Here is a 13,214-nt window from a genome sequence, read left to right on the forward strand (position 1 = left end):
GCCCTCTTGAGCATCCCTGATTATAATCGCTCAACTATTGGTGGCCATGCCTTCTGCTGCCGAGGCCCTAAGCTCTGGAATTCCCTGCCTAAACCTCTTTGCCTCTCTACCTCTCCTTCCTCCTTTAAGACACTCCTTAAAACCTACCTCTTTGACCAAGCTTTTGGTCATCTGCTCTAATTTCTCCTCATGTGGCTTGGTGTCAAATTTTTTGTCTTACAATACTCCTGTGAAGCACCTTGGGACGTTTTACTACGTTAAAGGCGCTATATAAATGCAAGCTGTTGTTGTTTAACTTTTTTAAGGGTTCTTACAGCAAGAATAGAGCATAAAAAGTGGAAATTCACATCAAATCAAGTGTTTTCTAATTTATTCCATCTACGAAGACTACAACAGCACACCCTGTTGGAAGAGTAGGGTATCAGGCTCTCCAGTGCACCGAGCATTTGGTTATGTACACTCATCAGTCTTCTTCTGTAGTTTGGCCCATTGAAGTCCTCATCTGAGTCCTCTGCAGCAGAACTAGTCTGTGACCTCGCCCTCTGGCGAACTGTCACCTGCGCTATACTTTCCCTCCTGCCCTATACTTTCCCTCCTGCCCTGGCTCCTGCGCACTTATGCCCGGTGTTTCACCGCGTGCAGATCCCTCCTTTATCCTAGCATGTGCGCAGTGTCAGTATCCGAGCTGGTGGCTTCAAGTGTAAGTTCGAGTGACGGTGTCTCTCAGCTTCACTGTCTTCTTCCTCTTCCTTCACTGACTGGGAAGGTTCCAGTTCTTGGGTATCTGAAATGAAAAAGGAACAAGGGTTGGGTTATGGTGAGAGGAGAGGCGAAAGCAAGAAGTGCGTGCTCACACCATCTGCAGCTTCTAAGTCAGAAGAGATTGAGGGAGAAGTGGGATGAGAAAAGGAGGATTAGGTATGCAGATACCCTCATCATCGATCGCTTCAGCGCCGCCAGTGGCCATGGCCTTAGAGATGCCCCTTCCCACGATGGCAGCACTGTCTCCTCCATGGGGGTTAAAACATTGGGGGTTAAAACATGCAGGCACGCTTGTCCAGTTCATTGCTGCTGCCTGCTGTTATGCACCACATTCTCCTGCAAGAAAGAGGGAAGTGTGTCACTGAGTGTCCTGCAATATGTTTGGGTAATGTGGCTGTCATGGTTGAATAGCAGCCAGGGTGTGTGAGCTGTGAGTTGTGGTTGCGAGGCTTGCAACAGTGCTAAGTGTATGAGGGTGAGGTAATGCATATGAATTGAAGGGTTGAGTACAGATTAATAGGATTGTTGGTAGATCGGTGATCAGGGTGTAGTGAATTGAGCAGTAGATGAGCCAAATGTTGCAGTTGGTAGGATATGCCATTTGAAGATAAACTCACTCACCCTGAGAACTCGTGTCCGATAGTTAAATTTCTTCCTACACTGCATCCATGTTCTTGGAGCAACACTCCTGGCACTGAACTCTGCCGCTACTTCTTCCCAATGCCTCCTGAGCATGTGTCTGGTGGGCTGCCTGCTCTGGCCTGCGGATACAGAACATCTCTCCATCTCTTCCACCTCCAGTGCAGTGGTGGGGTATGGTAAATGTTACTGGGCTAATAATCCAGAAGCCTGGACTAACAATTTCAGAGATATGAGTTCAAACCCCACCACGGCAGTTAATAAAATAAATCTGGAATTAAAAAGCTAGTATCAGTAATGGTGACCATAAAACCACCGGATTGTTGCAAAAACCCATCTGGTTCACGAATGTCCTTTAGGGAAGGAAATTTGCCATCCTTACCTGGTCTGACCTATATGTGACTCCAGACCCACAGCACTGAGGCTGACTCTTAACAGCCCTCTACAATTCAAGAAGGCAGCACACCACCACCTTCTCAAGGACAATTAGGGATGGGAAATAAATGCTGGCCTTGCCACAATGAACAAATTAAAAAAAAGTGTCTGACCTTGGTGCAAGCTGTCTTGCATGTTCAGCCATCAGTATAGAATCAGTTTTCAAATGACTCCTACCACTCCTTGCAGCCACAGTGCACCTCCCTTTAAGATGAAAAGCAAAATACTGCAGATGCAGGAAATCTGCAATAAAAACAGAAAATGCTGGGTACTTAGACAGGTCAGGCAGCATCTGTGGAGAGAGAAACACAGATGAGTATTGTCAGCATTTTCTTTCCCCCATGAGATTCTAATATATTATAGATGTTTGTTGATAGCTATACTCCATTTTTCAGGAAGGTTGGCCAGAATCTGGAAAAATACTTTTTTATGAGTGTTGTGGCTTGCATTAGAGTGAGGTTTAGTCAAGAACAAAACAAGACCAATCAAGATTAAATATTATATCGGCAAATTTGAGGGCAGCCTTGGAAACTGATGAACAGTTGAAACCTCTTCCTACCTAGCTGATGTGAAACTTACTTACTGGAAGAATTGGACGAATACACCTAAAGGTTACATTTTCGATCCCTTTACACATATAGCTAATTAATCTAACATGCAAAAAATAATTGACAGCAATTGTTCTGATTCGATACATCAAAATACAGGGAAGTGTTAACATTTGATTAAAGTTGTCTTAACTGGGAAGCAGGAAGAAAATGAAGACTATGCAAAAGCAAAATACTGTGGATGCTGGAAATCTGAAATAAAAACAAAAAAAGCTGGAAATACTCAGCCGGTCAGGCAGCATCTCTGGAGAGAGAAACAGAGTTAACGTTTCAGGTCGATGACCTGTCGTCAGAACTGGAAAAAGTTAGAGATGTAACAGATTTTAAGCAAGTGCAGGGGCAGGAAATGAGGGAAGGGAGGAAAGTACAAAAGGGAAGGTCTGTGATAGGGTGGAAGGCAGGAGTGATTAAATGATAAACGGTATGCTAATACAAAGCAAAATGAAGACTATGCAGTTGCTCTTAGGAAGATACACTTGCATGCAGGCTAAATTTTACATACTGTGCTGGAAATTACTTAAATTTGAGATTCGGTTCATTCTAAAAGGTTCCTCTTCCTCTTTGATCTGTCAACACCCACAGCTGGAAGCTCAGAACCAGGCTCTGGAAGCTGCACAAAGTGACAACAATCGGCTCCATGAGGAAAGTGAATTAATGGTTTCAAATGTTAATCAGTGGATCACAGAGCAAGGGTGAGTAAATTTATTGTTGCTTAATCATAGGATGATAGAATCTTACAGTACAGAAGGAGGCCATTTGGCCTATGCCGCTTCTTTGAAAGAGCTATCCAATTAGTCCCACTCCCTGGCTTGTACCCAAAGCCCTGCAAATTTATCCTTTTCAAGTATATATCCAATTCCTTTTTGAAAGTTACTATTGAATCGGCTTCCACCACCCTTTCAGGTAGTGCATTCCAGATCATAACAACTCTCTGTTTAAAAAAAAAATTATCCTCGTTCCCCCCCCACCTGTTTCTTTTGACAATTATCTTAAATCAGTGTTCTCTGATTATCAATATGCCTGCAGTGGAAACAGTTTCTCCTTATCTATGCAAATCAAAATCCTTCATCTTTAATATTTCTACTCATACTGACATAGGCTATTCTAAGCATCATAGTTGTTGCAGTGCTTATATTTCTGCAGATATTCCTAATTATTTATGGCTCGGTGCATAACATCCAAGCTTCTTTTCTAAAGAATATCATGGACAGAATTGTTTAAATATGCTGCTGTTAGTGTAACGATTTAACTGATCACATAATTAGAATTTCACTGTACACTTATTTGTGTGATTTTCAATCTGCTTTCATGCATAATTTAATGTGGGTGAATTTATTCTCTATTTTGCAATCAAACTAATTAAGATAGTGAAAGTAGATTAACCCTTGTATAACTTGTAAACATCCAATACAAGTAGCCTGAGATCTTATTTTTAAAATATCTTTGATTCTTTTAGAAAGAACTTACATTTATATAGCACCTTTCAAATACCAAAGCACTATACAGCCAAAGAATTCCCTCAGCACTGCACTGGAGTGTCAGCCTAGATTTATGTGTTCAAGTCCCTGGAGTGGGACTTGAACCCACAACCTTACTATACATATTTAATAATTTGTTAGAACAAGGTGTAGTGCCAGAGGACTGGTGGCTAGCTAACGTAATACCTATATTTAAGAAGGGAAATAGAACATGTCCAGGGAACTATAGACCAGTCAGCTTAACATCGATGGTAGGAAAAATAATGGAATCCCTACTAAAGGAGAAAATAGAAGAACATCTAGAAACCAAAGATATAATAGTGAATAGTCAGCATGGATTTCAAAAGGGAAAGTCTTGCTTGACCAACCTCATTGAATTTTTTGAAGAAGTAACAGAGAGAGTAGACAAGGGTAATGTAGTAGATGTAATTTATCTAGATTTTCAAAAGGCCTTCGATAAGGTATCACATAATAGACGAATGAATAAGGCCAGAGCATGCAGAATCAGGGGGCAAGTAGCAGAATGGATAGCTATCTGGCTTCAAGACAGAAAGCAGAGAGTAGGGGTAAAGGGTAGCTATTCATAGTGGCAGAAGGTGGGAAGTGGTGTTCCACAAGGATCAGTGCTGGGACCACTGTTGTTCACAATTTATATTAACGATTTAGATTTTGGAATTAAAAACACAATTTCTAAATTTGCAGATAACACCAATTTTGGGGGGAAAGTCAATACTGAGGAGGACTGCAACAAATTACAAGACATTAATAAACTTGAAGAATGGGCATATAATGGGCAAATGAAATTCAGCACACATAAATGTGAGGTATTACATTTTGGAAAGAAAAATAGGGAGGTCACATATTACTTGGAAAATACGAATCTAAGTGGGGTAGAAGAGCAAAGGTATCTTGGAGTACAAACACACAAATCACTGAAAGTAGCGATGCAGGTTAACAAGGCCATAAAAAGGCAAACCAAGCACTAGGGTTTATTTCCAGAGAGATTGAATTGAAAAGTAGAGGAGGAATGCTAAACTTGTATCGAACCTTGGTTAGATCGCACTTGGAGTACTGCGTACAATTCTGGTCGTCATATTATAAAAAGGATATAGAGGCACTAGAGAGGGTGCAAAAAAGATTTACAAGGATGATACCAGAAATGCGAGGATATACTGATCAGGAAAGGATGAACAGGCTGGACCTCTTTTCTCTTGAAAAGGGAAGGCTGAGGGGTGACCTAATAGAGGTCTTTAAAATTATGAAAGGTTTTGATAGAGTGGATACAGAGAGAATGTTTCCACTTGTGGGGAAGAGCAAAACTAGAGGCCATCAATATAAGATAGTCACCAAGAAATCCAATAGGGAATTCAGAAAAAACTTCTTTACCCAAAGAGTGGTGAGAATGTGGAACTCGCTACCACAGGGAGTGGTTGAAGCGAATAGTATAGATGCATTTAAGGGGAGGCTAGATAAGCATATGAGGGGGAAGGGAATAGAGGGTTATGCTGAGAGAGTTAGATGAGGAAAGATGGGAGGAGGCTTGAGTGGAGCATAAACGCCGGCATGGACCAGTTGGGTAGAATGGCCTGTTTCTGTGCTGTATATCCTATGTATGTATGTAATCTTATGTAGTGTCTTCTGTGTGTGTTTTTTTGTTACTTTGAGTTTTCTATTGTTTCTCTCTTTGATGTATTTTCTTTAAATATTCAGTTTTGGCCATGTCTCAAATTTCATGGTATATTTAGAATGTGTTCCAAATAAACTTAAGAAGTAAAAGAATGAGTGTTCATGTTCGTAATCTTAGTGAAGTAAGCATTAGTTTACTTTCTCTAACAAAGGTGACGTGACCGCCAAAATGTCTGTTTTATGTTAAAAAGAATAAATGAAAGCAGTTTTGACATTGCAAAATGCTTTTGAAATCATATTAAATGGAATCTGATTTCTGATTTGTAAAAAATATATAATGAGGTGCAGGATTCTTTTCCTGGTTTATCATAATTAGCTGACATTTTTAATTACGTCATTGATATATTCCTGTGATATAGAATCATACAGCACAGAAGGAGGTCATTCAGCCCCTCATGTCTGTGCTGGCTCTTGGAAACAGCTATCCAATTAGTGCCACTCCTCTACTGTATCCCCTTAGCCCTGCAATTTTTTCCTTTTCCAAGTATATATCCAATTCCCTTTTGAAAGTTACTATTGAATCTGCTTCCACCACCTTTTCAGATAGTGCATTCCAGATCATAGCAACTAGCTGCATTAAAAAATTCTCCTTATTTCCTCTCTGGATTTTTTGTTAATTATCTTAAATCTGTGTCCTCTGGTTACTGATCCTCCTGCCAGTGGAAAAAGTTTCTCTGTATCTACTCTATCAAAACCCCATATAATTTTGAACACCTATTTCAAATCTCCTTTTAACCTTCTCTACTCTAAGGAGAACAATTCCAGCTTCTCTAGTCTCTCAACATAGCTGAAGTCCCTCTTTCTCCAACATCTTGACATCCTTCCTAAAGTGTGCTGCCCAGAATTGGAAACAATGAGCTGGATTTTGCACGGGGTCAGCGGGCGCGATCAGTGGTGGGTCGGGTGGGATAGTGGCTTTTTCCCCCAGCGGATCGGGACCCCGCTGTGAACCCACTGCCACAGTGCCCTTACCAAATGTTGGGTCTGTCAGCGCTGAGCAGGCCCGGCACGCAGCGGCGGGGGAGGCAATTAAAATCTTTAGTGGCTTGTTTACAGCCACTTATCAATGGTTTTTCCCAGCTCTTTGGATTTGACAGGTCGCCCACCAGCTTCCCCTGTGCCTAGGTCTCGGCTGTGAAGCTGAGGCAGGAGGTCAGTGGCCATTAAATCAGCTGATGAGCTGACAGCTTCAAATGTCAAGTCAAAGCTCCCAGCTGATTGAGAAATGTTCCCTTAACCACTAGCTTCGCTAAACTTCATTTCCACTACAGATTCAGGATGCTGCAAGTCTTTGCACAAGTCTCCATCCAGTCTGACCTCATTACCTCTCCCACCATTGACAGATCATCTCTACTTCACCTGCCATCTATTCCATCAGCATGGGTGCCCTTGGAACTCTCTCACCTTGGTCCTCAGAATCCCACCACCATCAGCCCCAACACCAGCATCAGCAGGCACACTAGCAGCGCCAGGCACACCTGCAGCACCAACAACAACAGTAACCTTCTCCGCAATCAACTGATGCTGCACAGGACACAGGGCATCAGCACCCAACCACATTTCTGCCCGGGAAGCCAGGAAATGGCAGACCAACTAAATACATACTTTGGTTCTGTCTTCACAAAGGAGGACACAAATAACCTCCCAGAGATGCTGGGGAACATAGGGTCTGATGAAAGGGAGGAACTGAATGAATTCAGTATTTGTAGGGAAATGGTGTTAGGGAAATTGATGGGATTGAAGGCCGATAAATCCCCAGGGCCTGATAATCTACATCCTAGGGTACTTAAGGAAGTGGCCCTAGAAATAGTAGATGCATTGCTGATCATCTTCCAACATTCGATGGAATCTGGAACAGTACCCATGGATTGGAGGGTAGCTAATGTTACCCCACTATTCAAAAAAGGTGGTAGAGAGAAAATGGGGAATTACAGACCGGTAAGCCTGACATCAGTAGTGGGGAAAATGCTAGAGTCCATTATAAAAGATGTAATAGCAGAGCACTTGGAAAACAGTGACAGGATCGGACAAAGTCAACATGGATTTACAAAAGGTAAATCGTGCTTGACTAATCTACTGGAATTTTTTGAGGATGTAACTAGTAAAATAGATAAGGGAGAACCAGTGGATGTGGTGTATTTGGACTTTCAGAAGGCTTTCGATAAGGTCCCACATAAGAGATTAGCGTGTAAAGTTAAGGCACACGGGATTGGGGGCAAGGTATTGACTTGGATAGAGAACTGGTTGGCAGATAGAAAGCAAAGAGTTGGAATAAACGGGTCTTTTTCCGAGTGGCAGGCAGTGACTAGTGGGGTACCACAGGGATCGGTCCTTGGACCCCAACTATTCACAATATATATTAATGATCTAGACAAGGGAACCAGATGTAATATCTCGAAATTTGCAGATGACACAGAGCTGGGTGGATGTGTGTGCTGTGAGGAGGATGCCAAAAAACTACAGGATGATTTGGACAGGTTGGGTGATTGGGCAGAAGCATGGCAGATGCAATATAATGTGGATAAATGTGAGGTTATCCACTTTGGTGGCAAAAACAGGAAGGCAGATTATTATCTGAATGGCAATAGATTGGGAGAAGGGGAACTGCAACGAGACCTGGGTGTCCTTGTGCACCAGTCGCTGAAGGTAAGCATGCAAGTGCAGCAGGCAGTTAAGATGGCAAATGGTATGTTGGCCTTCATAGCGAGAGGGTTTGAGTACAGGAACAAGGATGTCTTGCAACAGTTGTACAGGGCCTTGGTGAGACCACATCTTGAGTATTGTGTGCAGTTTTGGTCGCCTTATCTGAGGAAGGATGTTCTTGCCATGGAAGGAGTTCAGCGAAGATTCAGCAGGCTGATACCTGGGATGGCAGGAATGACTCATGAGGAGAGATTGGGTCGATTGGGCTTGTACTCGCTGGAGTTTAGAAGAATGAGAGGGGATCTCATTGAAACTTATAAAATTCTGGCAGGACTGGACAGACTAGATGCAGGGAGGATGTTCCCGATGGTCGGGGAATCCAGAACCAGGGGTCACAGTCTAAGGATAAGGGGTAGGCCTTTTAGGACAGAAATGAGGAGGAATTTCTTCACCCAGAGAGTGGTGAACCTGTGGAATTCTCTGCCACAGAAGGCAGTAGAGGCCAATTCATTAAATATATTCTAGAAGGAGTTGGATATATTTCTTAAGGCTAAAGGGATCAAGGGGTATGGGGCGAAAGCAAGTACCGGCTACTGAGCTTGGATCATCAGCCATGATCGCATTAAATGGCGGAGCAGGCTCGAGGGGCCGAATGGCCTACTCCTGCTCCTATCTTCTATGTTTCTATGTTTCTAAATAACTATAAACCAATGACATGAGACTCAGACAACATTCTATCTGGGAGAATAATTGCAGCGCTAATGCAAATGCAGCACTTTTATATGACAGAAGAGTGAGTCAGTGTCACCGGATGTAGATCCACACCAATGACAAATATGTTTCTGAAGGTGTCAACAAGGCTAGTGACTCTGGCTCAGCTGAGCTCCAAGAGTGCATTCAGGATGCCGAATGTAGAAGAATAATGCTTAACAATTGTACTGTGATGATTTATTGCTTAGATATTTCATTTTTGCCAAGCTGAGTGCGAGTCATCAAAGAGTGCTGTGAGTTTGGGTAAGCGTGAGAGTTCTTTAATTGTTATTTCTCTTTAAATCATTCTTGATAAGATTACTTAAGCAGTTTAAGTAAAGGGGAAAAGTTAAATATTTGGGATTCTGTTGGTTTAAGAAGAGTAAAACAAGGTTACACTGCAGTAGGAGTAAATTGGCACAGCAGGCAGTGGAAACCAGTTTTCTAACCAATCAGCAGGGGTGACTCATTTGGCTGTAAACAAACAAACAGTATAAAAAGACCAGTCCTAGTGCGAGCAAGCACTGAGTGCGAGTCATCAAAGAGTGCTGTGAGTTTGGGTAAGTGTGAGAGAGGGTAAGTGGGGTGTTAGGTGCTTTTTTCAAACTTTAACTCTGTGGGTTGTAGTTAATAAGGCCTTTCTGGTGCAGAGTGACTGTTGGTAAACCATTTAACTGGTGTAACTAGAGGGATTGATTTAATTTAAATCCAATTAATTAAAGGGAATACTAGCATCTAAAATCAGGCAGAGGGTGTCCATAACTAACAATAAAAGATTTAATTAAATACATAGAATGGAGCAGGTGATGTGTTACTGTTGCGAGATGTGGGAGCCGGTGAACCCCATTGAGGCTCACGGTGATTACGTCTGTGACAAGTGTCTGCTGCTACAGGAACTCCAGCTCCGTGTTGATGAGCTGGAGTCTAAGCTTCAGACACTGCGACACATCAGGGAGGGGGAGAAGTACCTGGACTCTGTGTATCAGGAGGTGGTCACACCTATGAAGTTAATTAATTTAGATGTAGCCCATGGTCAGGGACAGGGCGGTGTGACTACAAGTGAGGCAGGTACGGGGATCCAGGAGGTAGAGCTGGAGGAGCCGCAGCCCTTGCTCTTGTCCAACAGGTTCGAGGTTCTTACTCCCTGTGGGGACAGGAGCAGGGACTGCAGGGAGGATGAGCAACCTGGCCACAGCACCGTGGAACGGGGGGCCATTCAAGAGGGGGGAGTAAATAGAAATGTTGTAGTGGTAGGGGATAGTATTATTAGGGGGATAGATAGAGTTCTCTGCAGCCGAGAGCGAGAGTCCCGAAGGCTGTGTTGCCTACCTGGTGCCAGGGTTAAGGACATCTCCTCTGGGCTGGAAAGAAACTTGCAGTAGGAGGGGGTGGATCCAGTTGTCGTGGTCCATGTTGGTACAAACGACGTAGATAGGACTAGGAAGCTGGTTCTGTTAAAGGAGTATGAGCAGCTAGGGGTCAAATTAAAAAACAGAACCTCAAGGGTAATAATCTCTATTACCTGAGCCACGAGCGAATTTGGCTAGGACAAATAAAATTAGAGAGTTAAATGCGTGGCTCAAAGACTGGTGTGGGAGATATGGGTTTTGCTTCCTGGGACACTGGCACCAGTACTGGGGCAGGAGGGAACTGTTCCGTTGGGACGGGCTTCACTTGGCCAGTACTGGGACTAGCGTCCTGGCGGATCATATAACTAGGGCTGCAGAGAGGGCTTTAAACTAACTAGTTGGGGGGAGGTTCCTAGAGAGCAAATAATAAAAATGACAACAGAGAAGGTCATAGATTTAGGTAGCAGTGGGGAAATTAAAAACCAGAGCGTGTCAGGAAGGGGCAGAAGGTATGGAGTAAAAGGTAAAGTAATAAAAAGGGCAAAAGCAGGAACTAAGTGTCACAAAACATATTTGAAAGTTCTCTATCTGAATGCACGTAGCATTCGTAACAAAATAGACGAGTTAATGGCACAAATAACTACATATAGGTATGATCTTGTGGCCATTACAGAAACATGGCTGCAGGGTGACAATGCCTGGGAATTAAACATACCAGGTTATTTAACGATCAGGAAGGACAGGCAGGAAGGAAGGGGAGGTGGGGTGGCTATGTTAATAAAGGAAGGAATCACTGTAATACAGAGAAATGATATTGGGTCAAAAGATCAGGATAATGAAACAGTTTGGGTGGAGGTAAGGAATAATAAGGGGAAAAAAACACCAGTGGGCGTAGTCTATAGGCTTCCGAACAGTTGCAACTCTGTTGGACGGAGTATCAATCAGGAAATAGTTGAGGCTTGTAATAAGGGAACATCTATAATTATGGGGGATTTTAACTATCATATTAATTGGACAAATCAAATTGGGCAGGGCTGCCTTGAGGATGAGTTCATTGAGTGTATTAGGGATGGGTTTCTTGAGCAGTATGTAACTGAATCGACCAGGGGGCAAGCAACCTTAGATTTGGTCCTGTGTAACGAGACAGGATTAATTAAAAATGTCCTAGTAAAGGATCCCCTTGGAATGAGTGACCATAACATGGTTGAATTCCATATTCAATTAGAGGGTGAGAAGGTTGGATCTCAAACAAGCGTGCTAAGCTTGAACAAAGGAGACTATGAAGGTATGAGAGTGGAATTGAGTAGAGTGGATTGGGAAAATAGATTAAAGGGTAAGACGATACATGATCAGTGGTGTACATTTAAGGAGTTATTTTACAACTTCCAAAAAATATATATTCCACTGAGAAGAAAAGGGTGTAAAAGAAAAGACAGCCATCCGTGGCTAAGTAAAGAAATTAAGGATAGTATTCGACTAAAAACAAGGGCATATAAGGTAGGCAAATCTAGTGGGAGGATAGAGGATTGGGAAAACTTTAAAAGACAGCAAAAAATAACAAAAAGATTGTTTAAGAAAGGGAAGATAGATTTATGAAAGTAAATTAGCAAAAAATATAAAAACAGATAGTAAGAGTTTTTATAGTTATATAAAAAGAAAAAGGGTGGCTAAAGTAAATGTTGGCCCCTTAGAGGATGAGACCGGGAAATTAATGGTGGGAAATATGGAGATGGCAAAAACACTGAATGAATATTTTGTATCAGTCTTTACAGTAGAGGACACTAAGAATATCACAACACTGGACAAACAGGGGGCTACAGGGGGGGAGGAGCTAAACACGATCAAAATCACTAAGGAAGTGGTACTCGGTAAAATAATGGGACTCAAGGCGGATAAATCACCTGGACCTGATGGCTTACATCCTAGGGTCTTGAGGGAAGTGGCGGTAGGGATTGTGGATGCATTGGCAATAATTTTCCAAAACTCCCTGGACTCAACAAAGGTCCCGGCAGACTGGAAAACTGCTAATGTAACACCCTTATTTAAAAAGGGCAGTAGACAGAAGGCTGGAAACTATAGACCGGTTAGCCTAACACCTGTGGTAGGTAAAATTTTGGAGTCCATTATTAAGGAGACAGTAACAGGACATTTGGATAATCATAATTTAATAGGACAAAGTCAGCATGGTTTTATGAAGGGGAAGTCATGTTTGACAAATTTGCTGGAGTTCTTTGAGGAAGTAACATATAGGGTGGATAAAGGGGAACCAGTGGACGTAGTATATTTAGACTTCCAAAAGGCATTTGACAAGGTGCCACACAAAAGATTATTGCTTAAGATAAAAAATCACGGGATTGGGGGTAATATTCTGGCATGGATAGAGGATTGGCTATCTAACAGAAGGCAGAGAGTTGGGATAAATGGTTCATTCTCAGACTGGCAATCAGTAACTAGTGGTGTTCCGCAGGGGTCAGTGCTGGGTCCCCAACTCTTTACAATCTATATTAACGATTTGGAGGAGGGGACCGAGTGTAACATATTAAAGTTTGCAGATCATACTAAGATGGGAGGGAAAGTAGTGAGTGAGGCGGACATAAAAAACCTGCAAGGGGACATAGACAGGCTAAGTAAGTGGGCAGAGATTTGGCAGATGGAATACAATCCTGGAAAGTGTGAGGTTACGCACTTTGGCAGGAAAAATCGTAGAGCAAGTTATTATCTTAATGGCAAGAAACTGGAAAGTACTGAAGTACAAAGGGATCTGGGGGTCCTGGTGCACGAAACTCAAAAGGTTAGTATGCAGGTGCAGCAAGTGATTAAGAAGGCCAATGGAATGTTGGCTTTCATTGCTAGGGGGATAGAAT

General features: G+C 42.5%; 1 protein-coding gene across 1 annotated transcript in view; it reads left to right on the top strand.

Annotated features, from left to right (window-relative positions):
* Nucleotides 1-13,214, top strand: part of LOC147115004 (uncharacterized) — an 869,491-nt gene that overhangs the window by 704,351 nt on the left and 151,926 nt on the right. The window contains exon 27 of the mRNA XM_085993202.1: nt 3,027-3,136. Coding sequence (XP_085849328.1) covers nt 3,027-3,136 — 110 coding nt within the window. The remainder of the gene's footprint in view (nt 1-3,026; nt 3,137-13,214) is intronic.

The sequence above is a fragment of the Somniosus microcephalus genome, chromosome 7 (genome assembly GCF_052327205.1).
Source record: "Somniosus microcephalus isolate GS21.2 chromosome 7, FLI_Smic_1.0, whole genome shotgun sequence".
Taxonomy (NCBI): domain Eukaryota; kingdom Metazoa; phylum Chordata; class Chondrichthyes; order Squaliformes; family Somniosidae; genus Somniosus; species Somniosus microcephalus.